This window comes from Budorcas taxicolor, chromosome 12 (assembly GCF_023091745.1).
Source record: "Budorcas taxicolor isolate Tak-1 chromosome 12, Takin1.1, whole genome shotgun sequence".
NCBI classification, from domain to species: Eukaryota; Metazoa; Chordata; class Mammalia; order Artiodactyla; family Bovidae; genus Budorcas; species Budorcas taxicolor.
Window position 1 is genome coordinate 18,387,392 of NC_068921.1, and position 12,731 is coordinate 18,400,122.

General features: G+C 36.9%; 1 protein-coding gene across 2 annotated transcripts in view; it reads left to right on the top strand.

Annotated features, from left to right (window-relative positions):
* RB1 (RB transcriptional corepressor 1) overlaps positions 1–12,731 on the top strand; it is a 118,708-nt gene that overhangs the window by 96,335 nt on the left and 9,642 nt on the right. For both annotated transcript variants that reach the window (XM_052649984.1, XM_052649985.1), the window contains exons 18-23: positions 4,315–4,433; positions 7,548–7,693; positions 9,164–9,309; positions 9,957–10,061; positions 10,679–10,792; positions 10,890–11,053. In XM_052649984.1, coding sequence (XP_052505944.1) covers positions 4,315–4,433; positions 7,548–7,693; positions 9,164–9,309; positions 9,957–10,061; positions 10,679–10,792; positions 10,890–11,053 — 794 coding nt within the window. The remainder of the gene's footprint in view (positions 1–4,314; positions 4,434–7,547; positions 7,694–9,163; positions 9,310–9,956; positions 10,062–10,678; positions 10,793–10,889; positions 11,054–12,731) is intronic.

Genomic DNA, 12,731 nt, shown 5'->3' on the forward strand with positions numbered 1-12,731 from the left:
AAATATTCCATTAAATATTTTCTTTAGATTAAAAAAGTCAGATTCTGTATTAGTTATCCATTGCTGTGTAAGAAATTACCCCACAGCTTAACAGTTTAATAAAAGAGCTAATGATTCACTTTGCACGTAATTTCTGAAAGTCAGGAATCTGGAAGTGGTTTAGCTATGTAGTTTTGGCTCCAGTTCTTTCAGGAGAGCTGTTCAAGTTATCAACCAAGGCTGCCGTCAGGTTTGGTCTTTCTTAGAGTTGGAGTATCCACCCCCAAGTTCACTCACGTGGTTGTTAGTAGCCCTCCTTCCTTTGCTTGTTGTTGGCTAGAGGCTTCGTTTGTTTGCCGTGTAGACTTCCCTGTAGGGTTGCTTGGTCCATGGCAGCTGCTTTCCCCTAGAGCACACAGAGATCCGTGAGAGAGAACCTAAGATAGAAACTGCAGGTTTTTTATAAGCTAATCTCAGACCTGGCATGCCATCACTTCTGCTGTATGCCATGGGCCACACAGACTAACCCAGGTACAGTGTACAAGTGTACAAGGGTGTAAATACCCAGTAGGAGAAATTAATTGGGTTATCTTGGAAGCCAGCTGCTACAGTTGATATTTACTTATCAATTAGTAAGCAAGTCCTATCATCCACTTTCGTCTTTGTGCTTTGCTGTATTTAATTAAACCCATGATAGGGTTTTGTCATATAACATTCTAGAAATTTTTATTGAGTGTCCAGTATATGCTTGGCATTGGAATTTTAAGAACTCTCTAAAAGTCCCACCTGGAGAAGAAGTTAGACTTGGGATATATTTTGAAGTTTGAGCCAATATAACTTTCGTGGATTGGATTCCAGTGGAGAGTGAGAGAAAGAATAATGCAGGTGATTTCTTTTTGCTTTGGACAACTGTATATAAGTGATAATGATATGGGGAAAACTGGATAGGAGTGGAAGGTTTTTGTGGTAGAAGATGATTAAAGTTTATTTCAGATGAACATGTTGAGTAAGGCGAAAGAGGACAGATGCTTCTGAAGGGACTCTTATCAGTAGCTGACAACTGGAGGATTGCTTACTGTTATGTTCCTACTTCCTAATATAGCACCTGATACAGAGTAGACATATGGAAAACAGTGGGTGGATGGATGCATGATAACTGGACATTACTGTCATTAGTATCTCCACAGTACAGAAAAGAGAATCGTAACAAGGTAAAGCGACTCCCTCCAAGGTCAGGCAGCCAGTACGTGGTCAAGACTTGAACACCTGTGGTGTGACTCCAGAGTCGGTGCTCTGTGCATTGCGCCATACTTAATATTATTCTCATGGTATACTTCATTCTCTGTATCTATACACTGCTGTATCAGTTGGGTTGGGAGAGATGGAGTTATAAAAGTGATACTTGGGTGAAAGATGAAGACTGTTGGTGAGTAGAATGGCACCTGCATTCTTAGAAGAATTCACTTTGGTATAATCCTATTGTGATAATTCAACCAGGTAAACCATCTATGGGTTTAAACCATATTTGAAGAGAAAGTAAAATGCCCATCAGCCACATACTTAGGTCCTATTAAAGGCTCAAGTTTACCTGCATATCTCTGAGTCTCGAGGTCTTCTGAAAGGTCTTTGTTTGAGAAAAGAATGGGATAAGGCCACTCCTGCTGAATATATGTAGATTCATCCCATATGAAAAGATATTCAGTTTATCAATGACTAGAAAATGTAAAACACTGACTATGACATACATGCATTAGCTGGTTTTCATTGTTAGCCTTACTTTACTCAGCTGCAAGCCGTTATTGAGATTGCACTTCAGGGTGCCCCTAACGAATATAGGAAAGAATGACTTGACAGTAGGAGTTAGTACAATGCATTATGGTGGCTGTAGAGTGAATCAGTATTGTTTACTTCTTAAAGATTTTGTTTAACTTAGTTTATTGCTGTTTTAGTCACACAGAGGTTTTCAGGCTTTATGTAGTCCAGTTGTTTTCTGTTTTTCTTTACGACTTCTGGGTTTTGGTCAAACCTAGAAAGGCCTTTCCTTATCAAGAAGTTATAAAGAAGGAGAGGAAGGGATGCAAAGAGAACAGAAGGTAACTCTGTGAGGTAATGAATGCTGACTAGCTTGATTGTGGTGATTATTTCACAATGTGTGTTTCTATGAAACCATCACATAGTATACCTTAAATATATATGGTTTTTGTCAATTATACTTCAATAAAGGTGAAAAAAGATTTTAAAAAAGAAGTTATAAAGATATTCTTTTGTATTTCTAATACTTCGTCAGTTTTGTTTTTTAATGTAATTGAATTTTTATATATTGTGAAAGTGTAATAGCCTTTTTTTCAATTTGTTAGCTAATTTTTCAAACACATTTTATTGAATAGACATCTTCAAATTTTCACAAAATCTACATTCTACAGTGTTTTGTATTTTTATTTACAGATGCACCACTTTTCCTTTTTATATAAATCTAGCATCTTGGCAATTTGTCTCTCTTTCTTTCTGTCTTAGTTTAAGCACTAAGAGAGTGAAATAAGTATGTCCCCAGGTTTTATGGTCTTGCAAGGTGTCACCTCCAGAAAGTTACAATTTTTGAATCAATTATTTTAATGATTCTTACTTCTGGTCTTACATTTCTATAAATGATTTTTAAATTATGTGTTTTAAACTTGCTTGATATATAGAAATATATTTTGTATTGGTTTTACAGCAGTATTGAGACCTTGCCAATCTCTCTCATTCTAATAATTTCTCTGTAGATCCTTTTGAGTTTTCTTTGTTGTATCCAACTCTTTCCCGACCCTATGGACTGTAGCCTGCCAGGTTCCTCTGTCCATGGGATTCTCCAGGCAAGAATACTAGAGTGGGTTGCCATTTCCTCCTCCAGGGGATCTTCCTGGCTCAGGGATTGAACCCGCATCTACTGCAGTGGCAGGCGGATTCTTTACCCCTGAGCCACCTTATTGACATAAATCATTTGCAAATAATGGTATTTTTATTCTTTTTTCCTTCCTGGTCTTTTGATCTTTAATTTCTTTTCTTATCTTTTGAACTGACTGGAACCTCAAGTATAATACTGAATAGAAAGCGTGATAATGGGACATCCTTCTCTTATCTCCGATTTTTTAAGGGGAATGCTTTTAATGTTTCACCATTACACATGATGTTTGCTGTGGGTTTTTTGTTTATTTGTAGATGCCATTTATCAAATTAGGAGTACCCTTCTGTTCCTGACTTATTAAGACTTTTCTTTTTTTAACATAATAAATGGGTTTTTAAATGAGAGCTTTTTCTGCATTGATTTTGACAATATTTTTCCCTTTAGATTTATTAGTAAGGTGAATTGCATTATAGATTTTCTAACATTGAACTAATCTTGCAACCTGGATAAACTCATCTTGGTAAATGACATACTCTGTTTTTAACACTGCTGATTTGGATTGCTAATTTTAGAATTTTTATATCTCTGTTTATGAGTGAGAATGGGCTATAATTTTTCTTTTTGTAATGTCCTTAACAGTTTTTAGTATCAGTGTTGTACTAGCCTCAAAAATCAGAGAGAGAATGTTCTTACTTTTTCTATTCTCAGAAGAGTTGAAGTAGAAGTCGAATTTTCTATTCCTTGAATATTTAGTAGAATTTACTGATAAAACCAGAGGTACTTGAATGTTTTCTTTGTGGGGAGACTTTTAATTACCACTTCAAATTCTTTAATACTTGAGAGAACTATTGAAGTTTATTTCTTATTGAGTTTTGTTAATTTTTATTTTTGTGGAATTTTCCACTTGGTCTACATTTTCCAGTTTATTGACATAAAATTATTTATAACTGTCCCCTATTATCTTTCTGATCTTTGTAATGGTGGGCCTATTTTTGTTCCTAATATTATTTATCTGTCTCTTCCTTTCTCAGTCTGACTGGAGGTTTGTTTAATTTTATTAGTTCTTTCAAAGAAGCAGTTACTAGCTTTGTTTATCAGACCATGTATTTTATCTTTGTTTTCAATTTCATTAACTCCTGCTCATGTCTCTATTATTTTCTTCCTTCTACTTTCTTTGGATCTTTTCTGTATCTCTTTCTCTAACTTTTAATTTCTTTTCTAATATAAGCATTTGAAGTTATACATATTCCTAATTCTTTATTTTGTGCATAGTACAAAAATTGGCAATCATTTTCAAAATGGAAACAAGAACCTTATTCTGACTTCAGAATTGCCATTGTCAATTACGACTATATTAATAATGCTCACTATGTCAAACACTATGATTTTGATACATACATAAGAAGGTCACGCTTACCAGTGTTGTTTTAATGTCGTCTTGTTTCACGTAGGATTCACCTTTATTTGATCTTATTAAACAAGCAAAGGACCGAGAAGGACCAGTTGATCACTTTGAACCTGCCTGTACTCTCAACCTTCCTCTCCAGAATAATCACACTGCAGCAGATATGTGAGTGAAATCTGTTGTCCATCCAGCTCACAGAGTGATTCTGAGCATAGTGTGATACAAGCTGTTATGCAAAAGCTGCAGGGAATAGAATTTTGCATAAGACATTGTTCCTGCTTTCAAGAATCAGGAATATAAGATACATAACCCAAATAAAGGTCATATGGAGTGGTACAGAGTGCCACTGAAATCACTCCAGTTTAGTGTCAGGAGGACAGTTTTCATGCAGGGATGGCTATTTAGATAGTCCTCAAAGGTAGACTAGGATTTCAACATGGAAACCAGAGAGGAGGGAGAGGACCGAGGAGACAGAAAGAGCATGAATCTCAAAGTAGAACAGCCAGGAAAGCAGGAAACATTCTTCCAGAAGTGCAGCTCAGCGCCTTCGTAGCGCAGCATAGGATGGGCTGGGGAGATCCCCGCAGAAGGAACTGGCAGCCCACTCCAGTATTCATGCCTGGGAAACCCCATGGACAGAGGAGACTGCCGGGCTACAATCCACGGGGTCGCAAAGAGTCGGACATGACTGAGCGACTAAAACCACCATAGGGTGGGCATAGGGAGTACCCAGTGCGAACAGGAGACTAAAATGGTTGATGAGTGCCTGATGACGTGCTAGAAGAAGAATGCAATCACTAACCTTAATTTATCACTCAGTGCTGGAGAATTACCAAACAGTCCTGTAAGGTAATAGACACTGTAGCAGCCTTCATTATCTATGAAAAAGGAATTAGAGAAATAAGGTAACTTACCAAAAGCCAACAGAAATCAGATCCAAGCAGTCTGACCCCAAAGCCCATGCTCTGAAACATTCCAGCTACATTGCCTTTCACAGGAGTGTGTGTAATGTTATGTTTCTGTTTAGTTCTGTGTAAGAATTGACATTACAAAGCTCTGTGACGAGTGCAGGAGCTGTTTTCCAGAGGTGCCATTTCCATGCTCATTTGTATCCAGAGTATTTCTAGTGTGTGGAACCTCTGCCTTCATGTATAACTTAGCTTGCTAGGTAATACGTTAATATAAATATGTCAAGCCTTATCTTTTTCTTTAATTCAATAAGCAGTTGACTGTTGGGTGCCAGGAAGCGTTTTAGGCACTGGGAATACAGAGGCAAGTAAGATAGATTAGGTCCTTCCCTTCACAGAACTTACATGCTGAAGAAAGGAAATAAACAGTGAACAAGGAAACTAATATATAAGGTGATCTTAGAGTATAATAAGTTCTGTAATGGAAATAAACAGAATGAAGTGAAAGAGAGGAGCTGAGAAAGTGATAGAATGTTCAGGGAAGCTTTCTCTATTGAAATGATGCTTGACCTGAGACTTGAAGAACAAATGGATGCTGGCCTGCCACAGTCTGTATGGTGTGCATTCCAGGCAGAGCAAACAGTGGGTGCAGTGTCCCTGGGTGATCAAACATACCTGGTCTTAGGAGCAGAAAGAAATCCCAAAGCAAACAAGAGGAGAGCGGTACAAGATGAGGCTGGAAAGGCAGACTGCAGCTACAGCTTGTAGAGTCTCATCAGAGAGGAGACTTACAGAGAGGAGTTCAGATTTTAAAAGGCTGTGGGAGAACATTAAGGTTGTAAGCAGAGGGCCAGCTTGCTATAATTTGTATTTTTAAAGGGCCACTTTCTGGCTGCCATTTGAAGTACAGACGGGGTAGGAGGAGAGAAAAGAACAGGGCAGGGAAGGAAGTAGAAAGACCCAGTTTGGAGACAATTTCAACAGTCCAAATGAGAGACATAAATAAATGAGTTGGTCTAAGATATGTCAGTAGAGATACAAAGAAATGGAAAATATCTGGGGTATGTTTCTAGAGGGAGAGCTTTCTTTTCCATTGGGTTTGAAGATTGGGAAAAGAAAAAAAATTTAAATATCTCCTAAGTTTTTGACTTAAGAAACTGGTTGTAATACGGAACCATTTCTTGAGATTGGAAAAACGGAGAAATGAAGAGCTCCACTTTGGCCTTCTTAAGTCTGAGATTCAGGAAGCAAAGTAAGTATTATCCTGCTTCGATTATAATTATTACCTATTATCCAGTAGGATACTTTTTATTCACCTGGAATTCGAGGGAGACTAACTTCTACCCAATTTAAGTCAGTATTGCTAGTGAATTGAAGGGAAATTCGAGGGTGATAGACTAGACCCTGGTACTTACAAAATTGTGATACTGGTTCCCTTTTTCTGGTGTTCTAGTTAATATATTACATGTAGTAGAAACATCCATAGTAAGGTAGAAATCCTACTTTCTGCTCAGAATTATTTCTCAGCTGTACTGAGTCACTCAGTCATGTCTGACTCTTTGCGACCCCATGGACTGTAGCCTGCCAGACTCCTCTGTCCATGGGGTTCTCCAGGCAAGAATACTGAAGTGGGTTGCCATGCCCTCCTCCCGGGGATCTTCCCAATCCAGGGGTCGAACCCAGGTCTCCCACATTGCGGGTGGATTCTTTTACCATCTGATGCTAAAACAGAATTAGAAGGTAGGCCTGGACTACCCTCTGAAATAAAGGGCAGCACAGAGTGGTGATAGGTCAGAAACTGGAGTTCATACGCACTAATATCTCTGTCTCGATGTGTGCCTTACATGTTTAGTATATGGGTGTAGACCTGCATTGAGAATGCTCCCTGAAATATTAATTCATATAATTCTGTACTATATAATTTAGGAAGATGTATGTGTGTGTAACTTAAGTCTTATGTAAATGAACCGTAGTTATCAGTGAAACATTTTTAAGAGAATAATCAGAGAAATTGATATTTTAATATCAATGGCTTGTTCTTTTAAGCTGGAGTCATTTTTATTATCTCCATCTCACTTTAATTATTAAAATCAAACATATAAAGATATATAGCTATTTTTTCAATAAGGCAGTAATTTCTAGGAAAGGCCATTTATTAAAATAGGGTTAGAAATGATAACAGCAAGCCTAGTTTTCCTCATAAGCTCTCTTTTCCAACTTGTATTTAAATAGGACTTTGGTGTAAAACAGTGGATTAAATAGACAAGATGTGTTTGGATGCATGTGTACAGCTGTGTGTGTTTGTGTATCTGTGAAAGAGAGAGATTCTGAGAAAACTTCACATGAAGACTTTTCCTTTGAATATATCTAGGTACCTTTCTCCTGTAAGATCCCCAAAGAAAAAAGCGTCAACTCCACGTGCAAATTCTACTCCAAATTCAGAGGCACAAGCAACCTCAGCCTTCCAGACTCAAAAGCCATTGAAATCTACCTCCCTTTCACTCTTCTACAAAAAAGGTTAGTAGATGATTACTTTGAAGATTGTGGACTCTGAAATGAGGCTGACTGGATTCAAATCTTTGCTCTTCGGCTTACTAGGTATGACTTTGGGCAAGTCACTTTAAAAGCTCTGTGCCTCAGTTTCCTCATCCGTAAAATGGAAATAATAATAACCTACCTTATTTGGGTTTTGAGATAATTAAGTGAATAAATACATAAAATGCTTCCAAGAGTGTCTAGCACATAGTAAGCACTCAAAAAGTGTCAGATGTTGTTATTGTTGCTGCTTACTGTTATGCTTTCAAATTTATGCTCGGAAATATTTGCCCCTAACATTACTTCCTCTGTTGAGATGTGTAAGTTGAGATTATACAATGGGCTGTGGCCTAATGCAGTTGCATTTCCTGGTGACCAGGTTGTACAGCATTTTCTGATTGTGTGTGTGTGATGGGGTGGGGAGGTCATTTGGGTGTCTGTGCATGTACATGCAAGTGCACACCCACTTGAAACTCTTTGAAGAAAGGTAGAAGGCCAGATTCCTCTGTGATAAATCTTATTTCTGACTTGAGTAAAGCAAATATACTGAGCTTTATAGGCATGTTATAAGTCCTTGAATTAAAGCAGTGGTTCCAAAGTGTGGTCCCCAACCAGCAGAATCCACCTGACTCGATAAGTTGCAGAAAGGAGAATTTTTGTTTGAGCCCCTAATGCTAGAACTACTCAATCAGAGACTCCAGTAGGATGAGGAAAAAATCCTTGTTTTAACAAGTCCTCAGTGCAAGTCTGATGTAAGCCAAAGTTGAAGACCAGTGGGATAAATTATTAACTAAAAAATTCTGATTACTTTATGCAAGTCTTTGACAGGTGCATTTAAACCAGATGGAGGAAAATTCAGTTTTGTGGATTACTTTTCTCCAACCTGTGTTCCAGTAGTATTTTTAAATAAGCTTGCACAATATATTTAATATCACAGTCATATTACCACTTAGGTAATCTACAAGTCTAGCATTTTTATAGAGAAATACACTGTTTGTTTTTTGTTTTCAGGATTGAAAAAATTAAGGAAGGGAGTTCAGAAATTCTGTTATTTTAAAAAATAATTACTCTCTTGAATATTGATAAAGTATTCAACATCTGTGATGAGTGATTACCAGTGAAACTGAAACAAACAGTATTTGGGTTGTCTAATTTCACAATATCTTAGGATCTTTCTTCCTCTGATTTTCATTTCTGCTTCAACTTTATGCTATAATAATTCAGCAAAAGAATTATTTTTGCTGAATAGTATTTTCAGCAAAATATTGTTTTGCCTTCTGTGTATGTAGAACAGTCCTAAGACTAGAAATCATAAGGAAAATAGTGGGAGAAATGAAGTTAATGGTAAATGCTATTTAACAGCATTTCATTATAACAGTTTAATATTTTGAAAATATCTACCTGTGATACAAAATTAAGAGTAAATATGATTAATTCCCCTTATTTTTCCAGTGTATCGACTAGCATATCTTCGACTGAACACCCTGTGTGCACGCCTTCTGTCTGACCACCCAGAACTAGAGCATATCATATGGACCCTTTTCCAGCACACACTGCAAAATGAGTATGAACTCATGAGAGACAGGCATTTGGACCAGGTAAGGAAATTATGCACTTCTCTTTTCTTCTCCTGCTTACTTGTTAGCTATGTACTAACTTCTTAAGAAAAGTTTGGATTCAAATGAGAAGCTGCATCAATTTAGTTAACATATATTTGCTTACTGGCTACCCTTTATATTTTTGCTGTATTTTTTACAAATGAGAGCTTTAGAGTTTGAGAATATTTCAGTATTTACTTATTTCATGACATGAAAGCTCTTGTTGCAGAAACCACTGAAGAAACTTTATCATAGGCGTTTTCTGTGTTGTTGTAAACTAGAATTCATTAGGTGTGGAAAAAGCATGAGACGTAAGAATAGTTGATCTAAAACAGTGCCAAATGAGCTCAGGACAGGAAAAGATAATTCTGTGGGAGATTAAATTTCCCTTTTTTTTTTAACTGAAAGAAAGATAACAGCGTGTTTTAGACCACAGTTCAGTTCAGTCGCTCAGTCGCTCAGTCGTATCCGACTCTTTGCCACCCATGGACTACAGCACGCCAGGCCTCCCTGTCCATCAGCAACTCCCGGAGTTCACTCAGACTCATCATATCCATTGAGTCGGTGATGCCATCCAGCCATCTCATTCTCTGAGCACAACCATGTAACAAAACCCTGACTGCTTTTGTATCAAATTTATTTACTAGATTATGATGTGTTCCATGTATGGCATATGCAAAGTGAAGAATATAGACCTTAAATTCAAAATCATTGTCACAGCGTACAAAGATCTTCCTCATGCTGTTCAGGAGGTAGGTAATTTTCCATGATAAGAGTTTTCAAAAATATCCATTATCTATAATATGGATAACTTTAGTCATTAATTGTACCATATGTTCTGACTTATTTGTATAAATTTACATATCCACTTTTAATTTTCATATTATTAGTTAATTATTTGTAGTTAAAATGTAATTGGGAAGCTGCTGCTGCTGCGGCTAAGTCACTTTAGTCGTGTCCGACTCTGTGCGACCCCATAGACAGCAGCCCACCAGGCTCCCCCGTCCCTGGGATTCTCCAGGCAAGAACACTGGAGTGGGTTGCCATTTCCTTCTCCAATTGGGAAGCTAACACTTTAATATTCAAATTCATATTATAAAATAAATAGGGAACACTGTATTATGCCAATAAGCAGAATATTTGTAATAAACATATATATATATAAAACACATACAGTATATATGTATGACTGTTCACTTCCAGTAGAACAGCTATAATCCAAGCCTAAAATGGCTTCTTTAGATTGTTTTTTCCTATAAAGTAATGCATCTTTTTACTGTTAAAAAGTATCATGAACTATTAAAATAGAAACTCTAAAGAGATAAATTCCCAAATTCATTTAACAAGTAGTTTTGTTCTTCTTCCTCAGACATTCAAACGTGTTTTGATCAGAGAAGAGGAGTATGATTCCATTATCGTATTCTATAATTCAGTCTTCATGCAGAGACTGAAAACAAATATTCTGCAGTATGCTTCCACCAGGGTATGTTGAAGGCATCCTTTATTTGGGCAAATCTGCTTATAAACCAGTGGATCTCACTGAAGTGTTAAGTAACCTCCTGCTTTTGTTTTTGCTGTAGCCCCCTACCTTGTCACCGATTCCTCACATTCCTCGAAGCCCTTACAAGTTTTCTAGTTCACCTTTACGGATTCCTGGGGGGAACATCTATATATCACCCCTAAAGAACCCATATAAAATTTCAGAAGGTCTGCCTACACCAACAAAAATGACTCCAAGATCAAGGTTTGTGTTTTCTTTTTAGGAAAGCGGTAAAGAATGAGAGGGGTTTTTTTTCTTTTTTAATCCAAGCATAAAACCATAAAGCTTTCTTTATTTAGCTAGTCCCTAATTTCCTAATTTATATTAAGTGCTATGATAAAAATAAAAATGGGAGGTGTTGGGGGCGAGATAATTTGTTTACTTAGATGGGTTTGCAAATTTAGTCATCAACTTTCCTGGCTTTTTGGGTCTTTTGTAAACAATCTGAGTACTAGTTTGATCCTAAGTTTCAGATCACTCTCAGAGTTTTTTAAGTAGCCACTCTGCTAAACAAAGTAGATTCCTTTTGCTAAGAGTTTTTATTCTAGAATTTATTGAATGTCCTGTGAACTCTTTCTGTGGATCTGTTCATCTTGCTTATGAAAATGTAGATGACTGATTAAATGTAGATGATGGTAAATGAAGTCTTTTGAAGTCCATCCCTACTTCTGCCTGCGGCCTCCTTGTATTACCTTGGGCAGGTCTCTGCTTCAGAAGGCTGCTGTGGCTCAGGTAAATGATGAGTGTGAAGCTGTTTTAAATTCTTAGATGAAAGGCTCTGTGCACCTACAAATCATTATGTTATCTTCCGCATTCAACAGTGGGTGCTCTCTGGCTTTGAAGTGCTTCAGCTGACTTATTATATGCCATCATGGGCTATTTGAATCTGACTTTATTTGAATAGTGGAGGCAGATTAATTAGTAAAGTTAATGTAGTCTCATCTCAGAAATTGTTAGCCCATATAGTTGCACTTAATGGGCAAGAAAAACAAACAAGAAGAAGGGGATATATTAATCCTGTGAAAACATTAGTGTAGTGTGTTTACTTATATAAGCAATGCACACTCATAAAAATTTCAAACTGTACAGTAAAGAAAAAAGTAGAAAATAACTGGCAAATGATATAAATGCTCTCATGTGCCCCTGTGTTATTTTCTATATATTTAGTGTTTTTATGGTTGAGTATCTATGTACTGATATCTACAATTTACATTTTAAGCTGCTGAGGTGCATACCATGTCTAATTTATACATTGCTACAGGAAAATGTATACTTAGGTAAATTTTTCATGATGATAATTAACCCATATTATGCTGATAATGATAGCTACTTGCTGATCTTAGTTAATTCACTTCTGGGTTGGAGTCCTTTAGCAAAAAAGTCACATTCTGAAAATCCTGATCAGCTATTAAGAGAGCATCTTAACACTCTCTGTATTCGCCATATTTTGGTAAATCATATAGAATGATGGCTACTTATCAAAGAATTGGAGAACAATAAAATCCATATATCTGTTGATTCCATGTGCATATGATCACATCTTTGTCATATCAGGCTAATGTTCTTCAGCTTTATTATCAAATGCATAAATTATATGTTTCAAACAGGGACAAACTAAGAGATTTCTGATTCTAAGATATGTGTTAAATGTTGTTTTAGTTGCTAAGTCATGTCCGACTGTTTTGTGACGCCGTGGACTATAGCTCACCAGGCTCCTCTGTCCATGGGATTTCCTAGACAAGCATACTATAGTGGATTGCCGTTTCCTTCACCAGATCTTCCCAGCCCAGGGATGGAACCTGCGTCTCCTGATTGGCAGACGGATTCTTTGTCATAGAGACACCTGGGAAGCCCACATGTTAAACCTTTACCATATATCAGT